Raw genomic sequence first — 19175 nt, forward strand, 5'->3', positions numbered from 1 at the left:
CTGTTGTTTTATTGTGAAAGAGTTATGGAGGAGCTCCTGTTATTGTGTATCTCATCAATACTTAAACTTACAACTATAAAATGACAAAAAGATTACAATAAAGAGACATAAATACTGTGGAAAATAAAACAAAAAGTAAATTAATTTATAATTTATTTAATAATAATAATAATACGGGATTCGACCCCTTAATACATCTCTCTGAGCACAATATCACTGACGTGTGAAACACATCGCACATAGTAACACAGTTAACCAAAATTAGTCCTAAAAATAAAATAAAATAAAATATATTAACTATTAACATCACAGATTGTATTAAAAAGAATATTATAACGACCGGATATGTTTTTGTAAAATTTTATACACTGCATGGAAATTAGGAGCGAATCTAAATGATGGAACTTATATAATATTGTAATTAGGTGGCACATAAAATGTTATAAGTAAATGCTCCAGCTCAATCCGGTCTTCAATTGCCACTTCCTATGCCGTGCCGGCGCTCCAGTTCACGCTTGATATCCACGAGCAACTAACAACTGACATATTTTAATATCCAACTGTTAAAAATCTGTCTCCTACGTCCCGCACCGGCCACCATATCTCGCGAGGTCACACCTACAGTCCCTACTGTTATACATTATGGGAATTCACTAATAGTGACATATTTCATATCATTGTACTTAATTAATCTTACGCTATCAAATGCCATTCTTTATTCGACATAGAATCACTTCCTATTGGATAGTAAGCCAAATTCAAATTCAGCGAGAACTGGCCCTTTTAAATATGGCAACTTTTGAATAGGTGTACTGTTTTGTTTCGAGCTCATAGTTGTTCCTGCTCAGCAAAGACGCTTCGTTGCGCGTACGCGTTTGAAACTTGATAAACTATGTAATGTCTTTTTTAAGTAGTTCCGACCAGCTCCCTTAAGCTGTACGATACGTTCCTGACAAGACTACAACGACACCATAACTACTACTACACATACAAGTAACATATACTTAATACTTTTTAAAACATAGAGGTCACTTCTCTGCAAGTCGACTATTCTAAAATCACAACATCTAGATATTTAAAAACATTTAAAAGTCGATTTATTAATATTATAATGGTAAAATACGTAAGTCAATATTGATTAAAATTGATGATTCTACTAAACTACACATTCAGAACAGCTACGACGAGATATTAAAAGTCGCCTACGCATAGGCTTCGGGTAAGTATACTGTTTCGAGTGATGCATAAAATTATTAAAATAAATTCCCTTTAGGGTAGCTTGAACTTTAAAGTCAACATAAACCTACTCACTGATAACTGTACTATGGAAACCTTTCACTAAATTATGCTTAATTAAACTAAAATAACAATAGAAACAATCTTAAATGAGCCCCTAACGTTGATCATCGCCGCCCGATACGAGTACCTCACTCTGGCGTGGTGGTAGAATACCGAAAGCAGCGACGGACGGGTCTCCTCGATGGCACTGTCAAAACTAAATTTAAAGCGAGCCCAGCTCAAGGAATCTAGTGAAATTGGAAATCAATTCAATGGGATGCAATCGTGGCGTTGAAGAAATCGGCGGCTTCGGTGGCGTTGGCGCTCAGAGGGTGGTCGTGTCCGCCGGAGAACTTGACGATGATGCCCTGAAGAGAGGTCCAGGTGCCGACGACCAGTCCCAGGATGCCGAAGAGCACAACGATGGCGTTCTTGATGATCATGCGGATGCGCTCGGAGTCCGACACGTAGTACCAGTAGGTGCAGCTTTGGATGAACGCGGGGAAGGCCAGGCCGAGGGCGGAGAGGCAGAGGGCGCCGAACAGGGAGATGAACAGGTCCAGCTCTGGCACAGCAGCGGCGATTCCAACTGAAACAAAATAATCATTGTTTACTTGGGTCTTGGGTGTTTATTTGGGTCACAGGTTAACTACAAAAGGGACTATTTCCACCTCTCGTTCTTACCACTGCAACTCGTGTTGCCAGTATCTTCAGATTGACCGCCAATAAAACCCAACCAATCAAGGTCAAGCTAGTCTCGGTGAATAGTTGAACTGTAATTTTTTTAAGCTAGTTAGAGAAAAGTAAATTTCTAGATTCACTCACAGGTGATCAAAACAACAACAGTGCGGAGTAAGTATTCCCAGATGCCTCGGTGTTTGCTGTTGAGCAGCCGGCAGCCCAGGTATTCGTTCCACAGGATGTCAATGGCGACATAGCAGGCCAGGCCGTGGGTGATGTAGATGGCAAACGCCAGCAGGCATTGCACCACGCTAGCCAGGCTGTGAAGGAAGAACATTACTTAGATTAAAATATGTGTAAGTACCTATATTTTCACTCAAACTAAACCCCGTTACTTTTTATTCTGGCTGTTGATTAATCTGGCATATGCATCTGACGTGTCTTAATGGATATCATCGTCATCATCAGGTCATTTAGTCTCTATACTATATCATAGTAGTCTGGCCTATACTCTCCACGCTGCACGCTGGCCAGACGTGTAGGAGGTTAATTTGATGTGAATCAAATTAGACCAAGGTTGCAACTCCACTTCAGTTGCTACTTACATCTCCGTCTCAGACGGTAAATTGAGGGTGATGCTGCCTTTAGCGTTGTCACCGTACTGCAGGTAGCCGAACAGTCCCATGCCAACGTACAGGACGATGATGCTGATCATGGCCTGGTTGAGCACGCCACACTTGCCAACGAAATCCTTTGGGCTCTTCATCTCGTTCTCCAAAGGTAGAATCTGGATGAACAAATGGAAGATTTATTTTAAAGCGAACTCTGCGACGAATTATGAAAGGTCACACTTCTAACCTGAGTAAGGTTTATCCCAAAAAGTGGAAGCTGTGACAAGATAAATGCACACACTGAAACTACTGAATGATGTTCCTTTCGATGACCAAATTAAATTCGGGTCCCAGTCAAGGTCTACTTTGGTTTCTTAATTAAGTAGGCATAAAATGTCATGAAAATTATAAATAAGTACGTGGCCAATGTAGAAGCAGACACTTACAACACCAATAGCCTCCAAAGCGAACAGCACAGTTCCGAAAAATAGCGGGAAACGGGAGAGTTGTCCAGCCGGTGCCTTGCCCTCGAACGTCGGGGGCTCCCTGAAGACGTAGTACAGGATGATCGCGAAGCTGGCCACAGTCACAGCGTTGGCCACCGCCGAGAAGGGAGCCAGGTACTTCAGGTCTCGCACGTAGTTAATCATGATCAGGGGTAGCAGAATGATTCCCATGACTTGGATGACTTCAATCTCCAAGTTAAACTGCTTGGTCAACACATAATGGATGTTCTCAGCAACAAAAACGACGTATACGCAGCAGGTCCCGATTTGATATATCAGCAGAAAAGCGTTGACGACATGGCTGTAACAATAATGTACCTACATAATAATAATATAAAAAAAATAATAAAATCTGGGAAATATACGTAAACGGTATGGCTTTCTTAAAATTTTTACTAAACATTTGAAGCGGAACTTGTAATAATTAATATGTTAATGGGTATTAGATGTAGGGTAGGTACTCGTAATTTGCGATACTTTATTTTGATTGGAAACGACACGGGCACGAAGAAGATTATCTTCTAAATTGAGGCACCCTTCGTTCATATCTACGTCCGTTTCAGACGCCTATATCCATGGAGGAGCAATGGAACTAGATACATATAACAAATTGGACCAGTCACTGCAAATCTTCAATTGCCTAATGATTTCAGATCATTTGACTGTAAGTATATTAGATTATCTTCACTGGGAAAACAACAAAATGATAGGTAGGTAGGCACTTCTTGCGTCCGGCAAACAATCACAGTCGAGTGCGTCGACATTGTAAAAAGTGGTTAAACAAAAGGAATACTTGTACAGAAACAGAGCAAGTATTTAGTTCAAGACCACTGCTTTGTTTGTCGCAGATAGGAGAAACGTTTAGAACAATTAACCGCCTGACAAAGAAAAGAGGGTAATGGTTCAAAGTTTTTGTCACCAGAACAACTGTTTTCAAGTACTTAAGTACAAAATCATTAGTTTTAATAAAGTTTCGCAAGCTATAAAACAAATTACCTACTATAAACGAAGGCGTATCTCACATATGTCATATAAGTAGAACAGGTAAGGTAAGGTCAATCCTAAAATACTTAATTATTTTTGAGTAATTTACAGACAATTTTCAACGAGCTGCGATTATTTCTAGTTGCTATCGTACAACACTCTTACGAAATTCTCGTTTGAATCAACTTGATAAGGTGTAGGTAAAAAGTCAACAATTTTGATATGTGCCAGCAGGAACTTTTTGATTCGTGTCACACTCCTGTTAGTATAATATTGTCGCAAGTCTCTCAAGTCAACTGAAAACAAAAAAAATCCAAGAAGTAATCCGATAAATGACGTGGAATACTCACGCAGCATACGGGGCGCAGGCTTTGCACCAGGCAGGTCCTTCCAGCAGTGCCGCTTCAGCCGCAGCGGTGTAGGTCAGCGACGGCACCCGCCGCCGCTTGCACAGCGCGTAGCACGAATCCAGCAGGATGTGAATGCAATAAGTGCACAGCACTCCGATCACGATCGTGCCCACCACGCCCACCACGTAGCCAGAGTTGGAAAACGCGTGCGGCATGGCCAGGATGCCCGTGCCCAGACTGCCCTTCAGGAGGTGGAGGAGAGTCTCGATATTCCTAGAAAAAGATGGTAGTTATTTTTTTATTTATTTGCTAAAAATTCATGCAACGATACCAAATGCTGACATAGACAGGAATTTCAAAACATAGCCTCGTGACCTAACTACAGTGGTAAAATTACAAGCTTAACATTTTTAAACAGAAATTAACATTTCACTTAATGATACCTTACTGCAACAAAGTATGTGTGCGTGTGCTTATGTGTGAGTGTGTATGATTGATACAATAACCTTAAGTTTCGTTTGTTCCGCGCTTACCCGTAGTACCCCTTTTTTACCACGGATCCAAGTTTCACATCACGGACAAGTTATGTGGGACTTGAATCCACCAAAACCACGGCGCGGCGGAGCGTAGTGTCCAAGCATCATGGCTAGCCTAAAAGACACGAAGCCAGAACTTCCTTCGCAAACTTCTGTTCGTCAAACGTCAAATAGTTCGTGACACCCAAAGTGGCCAAAAGCCAACACAACCCTATTTCGATTAGGTATTTTAACAAGACGTGTTGCGTTAACTTTATGGCTAGTCACTAACTATATGACGCTGACTGTACCAGTAGAATTCCTAATAGTACCACGGGTAAGCAGCGCGAAGACCCAAGATTGCAGGACCCTGATTTAATTTTGAGCTATTTTAGATTTTGTGATCCAAAGTAGGTACTTATCCGAAGAAATTCACTTAAGGTGAAGTCCCGCAATCTTCGTTTACAACAACCTTAGATGAGACATAACTAATAAATAAGACATAAATAATAATAAATGTCAAATGAGAGCACTTAATTACAATAAACACTCAAATGTAGGCAAGTAGTTAAGTAGGTATAATAAGATGGTAAGGAGATAAAGAATAAGGATCATGATGATTGAGGGAATGTTAACAATACTTTAACTTAAGCCTGCAAGATATCTATCACCTATCAGTGTAATTTCAATATTTCCTATTCGGTTATGATGATAATTCCTCCTAAACTAACATTCCTCCTAAGTGATGTCAATATAATAAATTGGTAACCTGGAAAAATCCCGCTTTTCGTTCCCACCACTGTATCGTACTTATCTCTGGTTCCAGAAAAGTTCAGAAAACCCAACTAGTGACGGCTAAGTTTTACCCCATAAGAATATTAAAAAGCCATTGAACCCCCCATTGCATCAGAAATAAGTGTAAGTTCAGGAGACCGACTTCCTTCAACAAGTGACAAACAAAGGTAAGCTTATAGTAGTTTTTACCGCATGTTTGTTGGTGAGTCAGTTCGAAATTCTTATAATTTTAGTCTCGTACGTTTAAGGTAATAAACTACATTGCCCTAGTGTGTCCCATGAACGTGGCCGTGAAGAATATTTTGGCAAAACATGGAAACATTTTCCCTATACATATTTCAATTAAACGCGATGCAAAGTTAAGCTAGAGAATAATTTTCCTCCACACAAACTAGCACGACCTCATGTAGGAATAGAAATACTATAAGAAAAGATTGCAAATGTTTTCAATGTACTATAATTATAACAAATACTATAACCAATGGAAGTTAGCAGGTAGACGCTTTAACTTTGCCTTTTATAAGAATACTTTCCACAAGAAAATATCCTCATAGGCAAACGACTGTTGGCGCTCTTCGGTATGCGTATCAAATATCAAATAAAGCACGTCTTTCATGCTGCGTCTTGTTTCTGAGCTCTAGCCTAAACCTTGAAAATATATTTTTAAACTACTGTATTTCTACTCGATATTTTCTCTTAACCTCCTGAGACCCCCGGTGTCACTCGTGACACTTGAGTATATGTTACGGTTAATGTGATAAATTGAAAATTATTAATAATAACCGGTTATTATGAATAATTACCGACAGTCGCGGTAAAAGTGATAAATTAATCACATTTAACAGTGATTATTTGATAATTCAACATTAGTACTAACAAATTTCATAAAAGAGAACAAAATCTTGTGTACGTGCTCATGCACAGCCAAACTTTTGAACGTTTTGATATCATATATTAATATAATTTGGCATAATGACTTTAGAATGTTTCTTGCATAATATTACTTTTCCATGATGCCTATAACATAATGTTTTGATTTAAAGTGAAAAATAGGTTAAGGTGCGGCGGGGGTGGCCCTTGGGCCACCCCTAAGCCGCCTATTTAGTTTTATACACACATAAATGACCTCATATTAATCACATTTACCAAATCATGCGGTAATTATTCATAATAACCGGCGATTATTCATAATTTTCACATTTATCACTTTGACCGTAACATATATATTTTTTTTACAGCGCCATTTATTGGTATTTATGAAAATTAATAAAAGTGTGTGAAACGTTGGAATATGTCACATATCCAAAAAATTGCTATGCCTCGTACGAAAGGGTTTTTGATTTTGTAAACATTAATTGATATTTTGAATTCGCGCGACCTCCGACATGACACATTCCAGGAAAAGAAAATATTATTTAAAATAAGTTTTTTGGTATTGTTTTGTGTTTTCTGTGTGCTACGGTAATATATCTCTCAGATTGTGTGATAAAACTATTAAAATGTTTCTATTGTAATAAGTATTTTCGTCAATTAATTCGAGTGTCACTGGTGACACTTTGGGCACTCGTGACTTGAAATATGGTCCTTTTTAGGATTGTCTGATGGTAACGTAAAGTGAATGTTATGCAACTTTGATGAGACAGATGATGAAAAAATTGATGCTCCATCCTCAGATCAGACCGTGGATATCATCCAAGACCAGAGTACTTGTCAATACCAATCAAATGAGTCAAAACTCGACAGAGTTACATCGTTTAGTCACAGAGTTTCTATGGCTACCTTCCGTCTCCATCATCAGATCAGCTCCATGACCTCATTATATTGAAGTTTCATCTGAGTTACATGTCTATGCAAAATTTCAGCTCAATCGGTTGGCAAGAAGTAGCTCTAATTCAGCTTCCAAGATTTTACTCAAACACAAATCACACATTTATTGCAAGTTAAATTAAAGTTTGTAATAACAAGTTCAATAAAAGCTGTTAAAAAGTAAATCTTATATGATTCTAAACAATTGCAGATCAATTTGAAACTAAAAACACCTATTTTACCAGACCTGAAGTAATTGAAATATTAATTAATTCAAGCCCGTTTTAATGTCTTTGAAACCCGTAGTGTCACTGGTGACACCCCCCATTTTGACGTATGTAGGGGGGCTAGATTTTTTTTCGCATTTTTTGTTAGTTGTACATATGAAACTTAGCCTGCCTTCCAAAATTCAAGACAATCCGACAATTTTGAGGGGTCTGGGTCTCAGGAGGTTAAAAAGTATGTAGGTACAACCAATTAAATTTAAAAAAAATGCTGTGGTTTATACACAACAAAAAGATATCAGGCGAGCCGTTTTCAAGTGGTAGTTACCCAAATATTGTATCAATTGAATTATTTATAATTAGGTTCTAATTCAAGAGGCAAACAAGTTATATCGTCACACAAATATTACCCAAAGCTTGTAAATAAAGCTTTTAGAGATTTAAGCATAAAAGCCACATAAATGGTATTACGATGAATTCACTAACGCATTTACAAAATTCAAATTCTATCTCAAATGTGCGACGTTGTTGTGTTGTTGATACTCGTATAAGTCCTACAGATATCTCACACTATATTTAAGAGTCCTTCCACAATGTCGAATGGAAAAATATTAAAAGGATAATAATATATGTAATATTCAGTCTGGCTTTCATGAAAAGAGCCTTCAAATGTGTAATCTTTTATGAATGCTTCTGTAAATCTTCACAAAATGACTCATTTTAATCGCTTCATTAGGTACCTATTGGTAGTTAATAATTTGATGCAAAGAATACCTCTATAGTACCTACTTAGGTAGGTAACTAAGTTTCTTCTTACTATAATAAAATGAAATTTTAACAGTAGCTTTTGTGGCTGACGAAATATGGATATATGACTTCACCATACCATTTATATGCATAAATGTTAAAATGGGCTAGTGTCGGCTTATACAACGTGTCCCAAAATTCAAGGATAAGCCGACGCCACAGGACGGACATAGTCATGACTACTTTAGGAAAAATAAGGAAAAAAATCTATCTCAATTATTTTTTTACTTACACAATAAATTATGAAATTCGACGAAAATTGACACCCCTTATGATATTTTACATTACCACGACCACAATTTTTCAAATATTCCTGTTTTTCTGTTTATATCGACAACTTAAGTAGTGTTGCTGTTCACCCCAACTCTTAAAACCCCCAGAATCCTTGCAGTTTTTACACAAAAGTTAATCAAAATATGTTATTTCCTTAAAATTTTCAACGATTTTTACTTTCACTCCACTTTGACTCACCGTTTTGTAAAAAAAAAGTATGAACACTACTGCGGCAAGTTTTTTATAAAGTTGACGCAACTATCCAAGATTCCAAAATGGTATAATACTCTAAGAAACCTAGTTGCAAAAAAGATATGCGTTCCATTTTTACAAGCACTTCGCTTGTTAGTTAGTATGGGATAAATCTTGCAACTGAATTTAAAACCAGTTCTCCTTAACCAATCGAGCTAAAATTTGGTATACTTGTGTAAGTACGATGACAATGCAATATTATGGTACCATTGAGCTGGATGGAGTCTGGAGGTGGCCATAGGAACTCTTAACGAAACGTGTAATTGCATCTAGTTTGGGTTCGTTGGACTTGTCTTTTAGAGCACTTTAGTGCTAGATGATGTCCAGGGTCCTGATAATGAAGTCAAGAGGTGGCAGAAGCTGGCCATAGGAACTCCTAAACGAAACGTCGGAAGCTTATCGAGTTTGGGTTCGTTGGATTTGTCTTCCCGAGCACTTGGGCCATGAGATTGAGAAACAACTGAAAAGTTTAAAATAAAGTTGTAATAAAAAAAAACTTTTTTTAAAAACAAGCTTGACTTCGTTTGAAAATTATAACTGACTTCATCATCAGGACCCTGGACATCATCTAGCACTAAAGTGCTCGAAAAGACAAGTCCAACGAACCCAAACTAGATGCAATTCCGCCGTTTCGTTTAGAAGTTCCTATGGCCACCTCCAGTCTCCATTCAGCTCAATGGTACCATAATATTGCATTTTCATCGTACTTACATAAGTATACCAAATTTCAGCTCAATCGGTTGAGGAGAACTGGTTTTAAATTCAGTTGCAAGATTTAACCCATACTAACTAACAAGCGAAGTGCTTGTAAAAATGGTACGCATATCTTTTTTGCGACTAGGTTTCTTAGAGTATTATACCATTTTGGAATCTTGGATAGTTGCGTCAACTTTATAAAAAACTTGCCGCAGTAGTGTTCATACTTTTTTTTTACAAAACGATGAGTCAAAGTGTAGTGAAAGTAAAAATCGTTGAAAATTTTAAGGAAATAACATATTTTGATTAACTTTTGTGTAAAAACTGCAAAGATTCTGGGGGTTTTGAGAATTGGGGTGGACAGCAGCACTACTTAAGTTGCCGATACAAACAAAAAAACAGAAATATTTGAAAAATGGTAGTCGTGGTAATGTAAAATATCATAAGGGGTGTCAATTTTCGAAGAATTTCGTAATTTATTGTCTAACTTAAAAAATAATTGAGATATATTTTTTTCCTTATTTTTCCTAAAGTAGTCATGACTATGTCCATCCTGCGGCGCCGGCTTATCCTTGAATTTTGGGACACGTTGTATACCCATTTACCTAAAACTAGTGTCCGACCGAAATTTCGGTTTCGGTTTCGGTTTCGGCCAGTTTCGGCCAAAAAATCAAGTTTCGGTCCGAGTTTCGGTTTCGGCCAAAAACGGCCGAACCTTTCGGCCGCGCCGAAACTTACAACATCGTACCTACCTTAGGGTAGTTAAATTTTCAAACAGAACCTCTGTAACTGTGCTGAAATTTCATTGTGATAAATCTTTGAAAGTAGAAACCTGTAATTATAGGTCGGCGAGATGTTAATTTTAGAAAAAAATGGGCTTACTATAGGTCTACCAGAATCTCATGGCAAACAAAAATATTGGAAAAGTGTGTTTTTCATATTATGGCAATTGTCTATGGTTTAATTGTCACCTGTCAATGAAAATTATGAAATCTGTCAGCCGCTGCAAAAAAATTGTAATCTCTTCTTGACTATTTCTTATTTTTGTGAAAAAGTCGAAAAAGCTCAAGCAGGTCATATTGTTTTCAATGTGAATTGTAAAATAAGGCATAATTCAAAGTCAATCTTTGATTCTAAAGCGCGTCGTCGAGTTGACAATAAGTTGGACTGAAATGTTTTGATACATTTAGTTTATTACCCAACTGCGTTAGAAGGAGGGTTATGTTTTTTATTATTTATTCTTACTTAATAGCTGCTTTATCGGGGTTTTCAGGTATATCTCACTAATTAGTGCAGAGGAAAATGTTATGACCATGTAAAGAAAAATGAAAAAGATTTCATCAAGCAAGATTGAATAATGGAGAAGTTTTTAAATAAACTTGAAATAAATATAAGTAAAACTAATAATAATTGTGAAAGAATCATGAAAATATCTCTACAAATGAATAAGTTACAGGGCCCTAAAGTTGCGCATACAAACAGTACAATACAAATAGTACAAACAGTAAATCACCCCTAATCCGGTGCTGTTGACAGATCCATTTTTTTTAAATCTAGCAGTTTTTAATTTTTCAGCTAGGGTCACTCAAGATTCTTTCTTAGTAACATTTGGTAACCTTTTTAAATATCCCAGACCTGGCCATATACAAAAAGAACGGCACCGCCTGTTTCAGTTCCACGCGAAAATATGTAGGTAATTTAAATAATTAATTTCCCAGACATATCTTGATCGATTTAAAAAAAAATTCACCGTCTTTTTAGTTTTAGTATATATTTTAATCCCATTCAGAGAAATATAGTGTTTTTAACATCAGGAAACTTCTCCATTGAAATGCTGGAAGAGCAATTTATTTACAATACCTCTTTATCTTGATCATCTATTGAAGAACAAGAAATGCAATTGGAGTTCTTAGAATCGTTTTCTAGTTTTGAATGAAGTGATAAGTTAAAAGTATGATTCATAATAAAATTAGTTACCTACTTAAAGTAATATACGATTTATTTATTTTTCAAGACATTTTCCTATGTTAAAAACCCTATGTATAACAACATTCTTCATACACATTCCTACCTAAAATGTATACTCGTACTTCATGTTCATTAATATTAAAGTCATAAAAGTAAAAAATTAAACAATATCAAGATCGTACTTTATTCCAATTTCCCCAGTATTGCTCTCAACAAAGTTTATTTTCCCTATTTGCCATGAGATTCTGGTACACATAACTTTTTAAGGACTTTTTTTTTATTCTATAAAAGGTTCGGTTTCGGTTTCGGTTTCGGCCGAAATTACAATGAAACCGAACCTTCGGTTTCGGTTTCGGTTTCGGCAAAATAACATGTTTCGGTCGGTCACTACCTAAAACCCTGTATACATACAGCTCACGCTCAATCAATTTGTGTATGTAGTTTATAAGCATATTAAGTTTTGATAAGAGTTGTGATACACATCATTGTATGCTCATTCTGGGTATTTTTATCGATGGTTTTCCTCTTACTTCCACAAGGACAGTTTAAGGATGGTAAGCAACAGAGAACGTAAGTAGACAGATTTCTAGCAATCGAAATACATTCAGATGGCTCAGACTTGTCCAGTATCTTACACTTCAAACATTTTAAAAAACATGACAGACTCCCACGTCTAAAGACAAAATAAAGGTTGTTTATTGACTGAAAAAACATACGGGTCGAATTGAGAACCTCCTCCTTTTTTTGAAGTCGGTTGAAAATAACTTAAATCAAATAATGACGGTAGGTGTAGGAAAATTTCGACTGCCAAAGACTCCAATGTATACTTCTAGACAAGCTGTTCAGAATTTAAATTACTCGCCGGTTACCAAAATAATTTTTAACCCGAATATGGTGACAGTGACATTATTTTATGACACTAACATTTAAAGATATGAGTGTTGATTTGTTTACTATAACATGGCGGACGTAACGGTTTTCTGCTCCGCTTGCTCCAATGAATAGTAGACTTGTAAAGATTTGACCGTAACCTAGTGAGTAATTCTCTACTTAACCCGACCTGTCTAGTCGAATACATGTACTCTTCAGAACTCGAGGATGGCAAGTTTACAACAATCAATTATTAACAACAGTTCTACACACTTAATTTAGTTTGTTGAACTTTGATACTTTTACCTTCGATTCTCCATGCTAAGGTGGTCCCTACTGCAAGATATATACCGCTCCTGCCCATCGTCATGGCCCCTAGCCGTGGAACCCCGCGTATACCGTGAATGCATGCTTCATACTTCCACCCGACTGCAAAAGGGTGTAGTATTTTTCAAATCATTCATAACATATTTTTATTTCTATATACTTGGTATGTATTCTGCAGGGAATAGACCTCGAAATGCGGAGCTGTCAGGCTAATTTCCCATAACAATGACGTATATTTAAAAGTTAAGGGCGTCCAAAAGCCTTAAGTATGTGCGGTAAATTTTAAAAATTTCCGTCTACCACACGCACTTATATGAAGCAAACCCATTGAATCTTTTTCTATTAGTTGTACTTTTAAGGTGGTTCGTGATAGGTTTGCTAAATCACGCATCCTGATGCTAATAATATGTGCAGTTTCATTAATGCTCGCAAGACATGTGGGTGAGTGGGTTAATGAAGGAGTTAATTTAATACGATTTGAATATTTATTTTCCATGCTAACGAAGAGCAAAGCAAATGTAATCGTAGTAATTTCAATCGAACACGTGAACACAAAGCTTTCACTGATTTATTTGTGTTGTCTAACAATTTTACATTCGCCTATAATATAATTAGACACTTGAACAGTATTAGGATGTTGTTTTGTTTTCTTATAATGCTACGTGAATAATTCTCTCAACAATGTGATTGTGATGTGAGAATACTTATGTACTTTTTTGTTTTGAATGTTACGGAAAGTTAAAAATATTTTAGTAATAAGCTTCTTAAATATTTCAGACACGATTTAAGCCGTTCAGGTGGGTGGATGTTAAGGCAAAAGTAGAAAAATTGTTCTAAGTTTGTTTACCTAAAGTCTAATGCATGTTGTTGTTGCAAGCCCGGTACACACCATATAAAGCCAAGTAGATTATTGTAAGCTATTAGTGCCGCCGCACACTAAGCCACCTGTAGAGCAGCCGGCGATATTTTCTGGCTAGATCACTACAACCTGCTACCTGTGAAGTGTGTGAACAATGTTGCTCGAAGTTTGAGCTGATTAATGACTTGTGACCACATAATTTTTAAGTGACCCCTATGAAAACAAAATTCTTGTTATGTGTTACCATAGGGGGTCACTTAAAAATCAGGTATTGATGGTGAAAACGGGCAATAGTAACTCTACTTCTTTTCTGTAGGAAGTAATAAAGCATCCCACAGACGGACTGTCCAAGGAAGCCGGTCTATATGTGTCAGATAGGACGAGAGAGAGCCTTGACCATCGTGTGTAATCGACTGTTAATGTTCGAGGAATGTGCTTCCTAGTCCGACTGCGTGGCCAGAATACGGCGAATTTTATTAACGGATATCGGATTCGCTTGCGCTGTACAGGAAAGTGGCTAGGGCAATGTTACCACCTCTACGGTCAAGGTTAAACGATCCAATTTATAATTACAGTGATGAGAGATGTATAATACCAATTATAACAGACAATTAATATATGTTCAAATTATGTAATTACATGAAACGCGAGACTTATCACAGGTAACAATTTCATTTCAATACTTTTTAACAACGCTCGTTTGACCGGCATTCGATATTTGATGTCGAGATATTTACCTAATAACTGACCCAGATAACTAAAAATATCGCGACTCAATTTTAAACCATGTTTGTGGCAATTGTAAAAACAATTCACACAAAAGCCGCGAATAGCATATGGGGATAACAATAGGAGTAAATGTAGAATTGTTATTTTCAACAACAAACCCCAATCAAGCCGCAAACCAAAGTTCTCGATAGGATTATTGAGTTAACATGTCATTAAAAATCCAGTGTGACAATGCTATCCGTAACAATTCAATGTCAGGTCCCGTTTTCGTGCTGCGTTGCAGGACATGAGCCGGGCGCAGTGCGTGGCCAGCCTTCAACAGCCACTTAGCCTCCGGCTCCACTCGTCTTGTTACAACATTATTATATTCATGAGCGCAATCATCATAGTTCAAAATTCTTAATTGTATTTTCTTGCACATCTACAGGAAATCAATTAATACAATATGGCAGCTTCATTTTGGTCTGTCTCATCGGGACGGGGGGCAGTGGGCGAGCAGGTGGGACGGTTCCGGGACGGGTGGACGCGCGACATCCCTATTGTTTGTAACCTAGACCCTGACATTTGTAATTAGGTTCTCCGCAGCCCGGCTGTTTGTCTGTCTATCTCTCTCTGTTTGGATTCTAAGGCTGGGTTGCACCATCGTACTTTAACTTTGACAAACCTTAAAAATCCCTGAAACTCCATACAAAAACAACCAGGTATCGATAAATAGGGTTTTCCAAAGGAAAGAGAAGGTCTACGCCAACAGCCAAGCGTCGATTCAAGACGAAAAGATGTAATTCGTGAAGCTATCGACTATCAAGGACATAGGGCGGCCACTTTGCGATTTGGTTATGGAAAATTTCATGAAAAGGATATAGTCCTGTAAGCGTGGGCGTGGTGGTAAATTGCCTAATGTTATCTTCCACTATTAACGGCATATCTTCCTCTTTATAATGAAATAAACATCCGATCATTTATGTTAAATTCTTTGAATATCAAAATGATACCTCTTATTGGAAAACCCTATATTTACGGTTAAAGTTTAGTGGTGCAACTCAGCTTAACTGATGAAAATTATCGGGTGGGCGTCAAGATCATTACAATATTGATACGATGTACCTATGTCTTGCGATTGATTTGTTGGAGATGATAAATACGAGTGCTAGATGTGAATATATACTAAGTAATGAAAAACATTTCTGTATACGTACATATTTATGCGTATTACGTCTCACATTTAGTTTCCCAGTTTCAAAGCCTTGAGACAGTTCGGGAGCTTTTGTAATAATTCTCGGAACTGAGGTGCATCCTCCGTTACGTTGTAAATTCGTATTAATACTGAAGTATTTACTCAAAGGGAAATGTCCAAGTGATTTTAAACTCGATACTACTTTTAAATTGATTGCCGTTTTAATGGTAGAGCTTCAAGTAATAATATTAGAACACTATTTTTATTGTTTGTTCTGTACATTGAAAGGAAATATTCCTTAAAACTCCATCTTTTATTCAACATTAACTCGGAACAACTTTCTGGAAGCGTAGAATGTATATTTTTAAACAAAAGTTTATTAATACGTTCATTTTAATCAAATTGAATTTTCGCAGAAATCATTATTTTCAGTCGGCCATATACGGATGTCAAAAGCAGAAAATACGTGCACAAGTATTGTGGCGGACGGGTTTTCGGGAATCCGCTTGATATTCAAAACTTGATGGAGTTTTTATATTATTTTGAACTATCCGTTACTTCGATGTAGCTATTTCGGCTCAGACAGGGTTTTGATGTTTTTTTAGGAAAAGTTGTAATAGCCTAGTGTTCCATGCACCACTAGGCTACGCATCTGCTCCTCTTGCTTTTTACCAATATACAGGGTGTTAGGTAAATGGGTATATGAGCCCACACTAGCCCATGTTAACATGGTCATATAAATGGTATGGTAAAGTCAGAAAATTGATATCTTCATTTTAATTATTTTATTTTTCATACAAATCGGATTTTGTAAATTTAATTTTGTATGAAAATTAAAAAAAATTAAATGATGATATCAAATTTCTGACTTCACCATACCATTTATATGCCCATGTTAACATGGGCTAGTGTCGGCTTATATACCCATTTACCTAACACCCTGTATAAATAGAATAAACTTTCTTGACACTATAGGATTTGCACATTCCAATAGGCAAATACTTCAACATTTGTATTTTGTAATTACTTACACTGTTGCAACTAAGGTCTAGTGAGCGGAAAAACTAATGAAAATCCGAGGTTCCGTGATTGTATCGCTAGATAGTTTCACACTTGTAAATTAATCGAGCTTGTATCTACCATCACAAAAATCAGTAAGTACCTACATCATTTTTCCCATCAAATATTTAGAGAGACCGGCCGCACCTGTTGCCCGACCGCGTGCTTTGTGGAGTTCCAACAACTAGTTAAACTGTTTATTTCCAAATAAAAGGCGATAAAAAGTTCATTTCGTTTGTGACAGATTCAATTGCAAAAAGTAAAAAACTAACAATTTGTATCTCTCGGGGACTGCTCGCACAATCGTGGCACACCTTCTACGTAACTAAACAAAAGTATAGTTAAGTATAGTGATGACGCTCCTTCTTCTCAGCACTGGCCCATATACTGTCCCGAAGCAGTAGTAGGGTTAGGACGTGTAAAAGTGCCATTTGGGAGCCTACTTGCATAAATAAACGATTTGAATTTGATTTGATTTGAAAAGTAGTGTATTGTTTGATTTAGGTACTCACGTGGTAGGGTGCTCGACCACTCGGTTGTCGTACGGCTCATATTCCTCTTCCACCACCCCTTTGTCCTTCATGTTCACTAGGAATATCCCCTTATCCGGCCCCGGCTTTATTTTTTCGTCTTTCACTGGAGACAGGCTGAAAAGAAAAATAAATTCAGTCAATCATCCCTCTAAATCACAAGATCACACAAAAATACACAGAGTGATCCCAAATAAGTTTCCTAAGGCATACACGAGACTCTATTCTAAGAGCCGTTAAAACAACTTTAGAACGCACGAAGAAACCACAACATTACACGAAAACACCTAAAACCTGCTCCTGAATGTTCACATATACGATTGCCACATAAGGAAAACAATCGCTAACTGATCAGATTGCAACGCAAAGCCTCCAACCGAATCCCTAACACTCATGAAAGCTCTAAAGTTACACTTCCTCGCTGTGAAAACTGAAAAAAGCTCTAGCTATTCATCGATAACTGGGTAAATAAGGATTAAAAACCATTATTACTTGACTTTGAATCCTACTTATTTTGAAAATTGAAGTGCGACGCAGATGTAATTTTTCAGTTTGGCTGAAACTGCTGAAAACCGTCGAAAACGGCTTTAAAGTTCGCCATGTTACTTTTTTATTACAGAAATTAAGCTCTCAATCGTAATACTTAAAGATTTCATTACATTTTTCCTCGTTAGGAACTTCCGGAGAACATAAATGAAACTCTTTCAGCAGTTACAAAAATTTCGTCTGAACCCACCTTTCGGTGATTTGATCGTCCTTTATCTCCTCTTTGGCTTTGAAACTAAATTCGGCGAGCTCGTATGTTTCAAACTCGTCGTCCATGCCTAGGAGTTTGAGCTCCTGCTTGGTGAGTCTCTTAGCCCGGACCATTTCGATTGTGGCGCGAAAGTTCGTGTGCACGACCTATCCCGCGCGGAGTCCTGGCCGCCAGTGTCGCTCGTCAGCACGGAGCACCTGCCGCGACGCCCGCCATGTAGCCAGGTAGCGGTGGGATACGGCGTCTATCGATTGACGTATCTAGAATTTTCTTTTATTCTCTAGAATTTTCTTTCACATTACAACGACATAAATTCGTCTCTGAGAACTGAAGCTAAATCTACTTTGATGCAGCGGACAATTACCTACTTTGTTTATAACTTTTCCGCTTTTGTTTTTGAAACGGTTCTTGGTAAAGTTGAAAAGTTCATCTAATTTAAATGTATAAAAGCAGTTTTCTATAGCTCTCCGCGTTTTGTAATAAGATAAATTATTTCTTTCGGTTCGATTTAGGTAGGTACTATTAATTAATTTATTGCACAAAGTTTAGGCGGTGATGCGTGTTTGTAAGGAGCTTAATCATTACTAGTTACTGTATATTGTCAGGCGGTTACATTGCATAGGATATGTAACGATAGTCTTCAAGAAGTTTCTCATATGAGTTAGTTCTAGAAACTATCATCTTCAAATCAGTAGCCCAACATCCGGGGGCATTGTTTGTTGAATATTTTAACTTATACCTCAACGTGACTTTTAATTAAGCATTCAACTCATTAAATAATTGTTTCAATGTAGGTAAGTATCTAATGAAGTATTCTCTCATGATAAGTGTGGTATTTTGTTGAATTAGAGTATCATTTTGTACGGAAAACTACAGTGTCACATGTACCGTGCCAAGATGTTTCATATTGCAACCGTCCTTGTCTTTTTCAACCCCTCTGGCGAGACGGTTGCAATAGATAAATCAAAATTGCCTCATCCACGGACTGCGTACGTCGATGGGCGGAATGCAGCTTTGATTTCCATGTACTAAAGCTCCGGAATTAACACAAGAGAAATAACATTTCGCTATAAATTATTATTTTTAAGCTACGTATCGAGTATCATTGAATAAGAAATTAAATA

The 19175-nt window shown here is 37.2% G+C and overlaps 1 protein-coding gene across 1 annotated transcript in view; it reads right to left on the minus strand.

Moving 5' to 3' along the window:
* Positions 1–136: 136 nt before the first annotated feature.
* Positions 137–19175, minus strand: part of LOC135086732 (proton-coupled amino acid transporter-like protein CG1139) — a 74608-nt gene continuing 55569 nt past the window's right edge. The window contains exons 3-8 of the mRNA XM_063981512.1: positions 17277–17411; positions 4411–4683; positions 3017–3377; positions 2565–2746; positions 2104–2279; positions 137–1867 (exon numbers count right to left, since the gene is read on the minus strand). Of these exons, the coding sequence (XP_063837582.1) occupies positions 1548–1867; positions 2104–2279; positions 2565–2746; positions 3017–3377; positions 4411–4683; positions 17277–17411 (1447 nt within the window). The 3' untranslated portion in view covers positions 137–1547. The remainder of the gene's footprint in view (positions 1868–2103; positions 2280–2564; positions 2747–3016; positions 3378–4410; positions 4684–17276; positions 17412–19175) is intronic.

This window comes from Ostrinia nubilalis, chromosome Z (assembly GCF_963855985.1).
Source record: "Ostrinia nubilalis chromosome Z, ilOstNubi1.1, whole genome shotgun sequence".
NCBI classification, from domain to species: domain Eukaryota; kingdom Metazoa; phylum Arthropoda; class Insecta; order Lepidoptera; family Crambidae; genus Ostrinia; species Ostrinia nubilalis.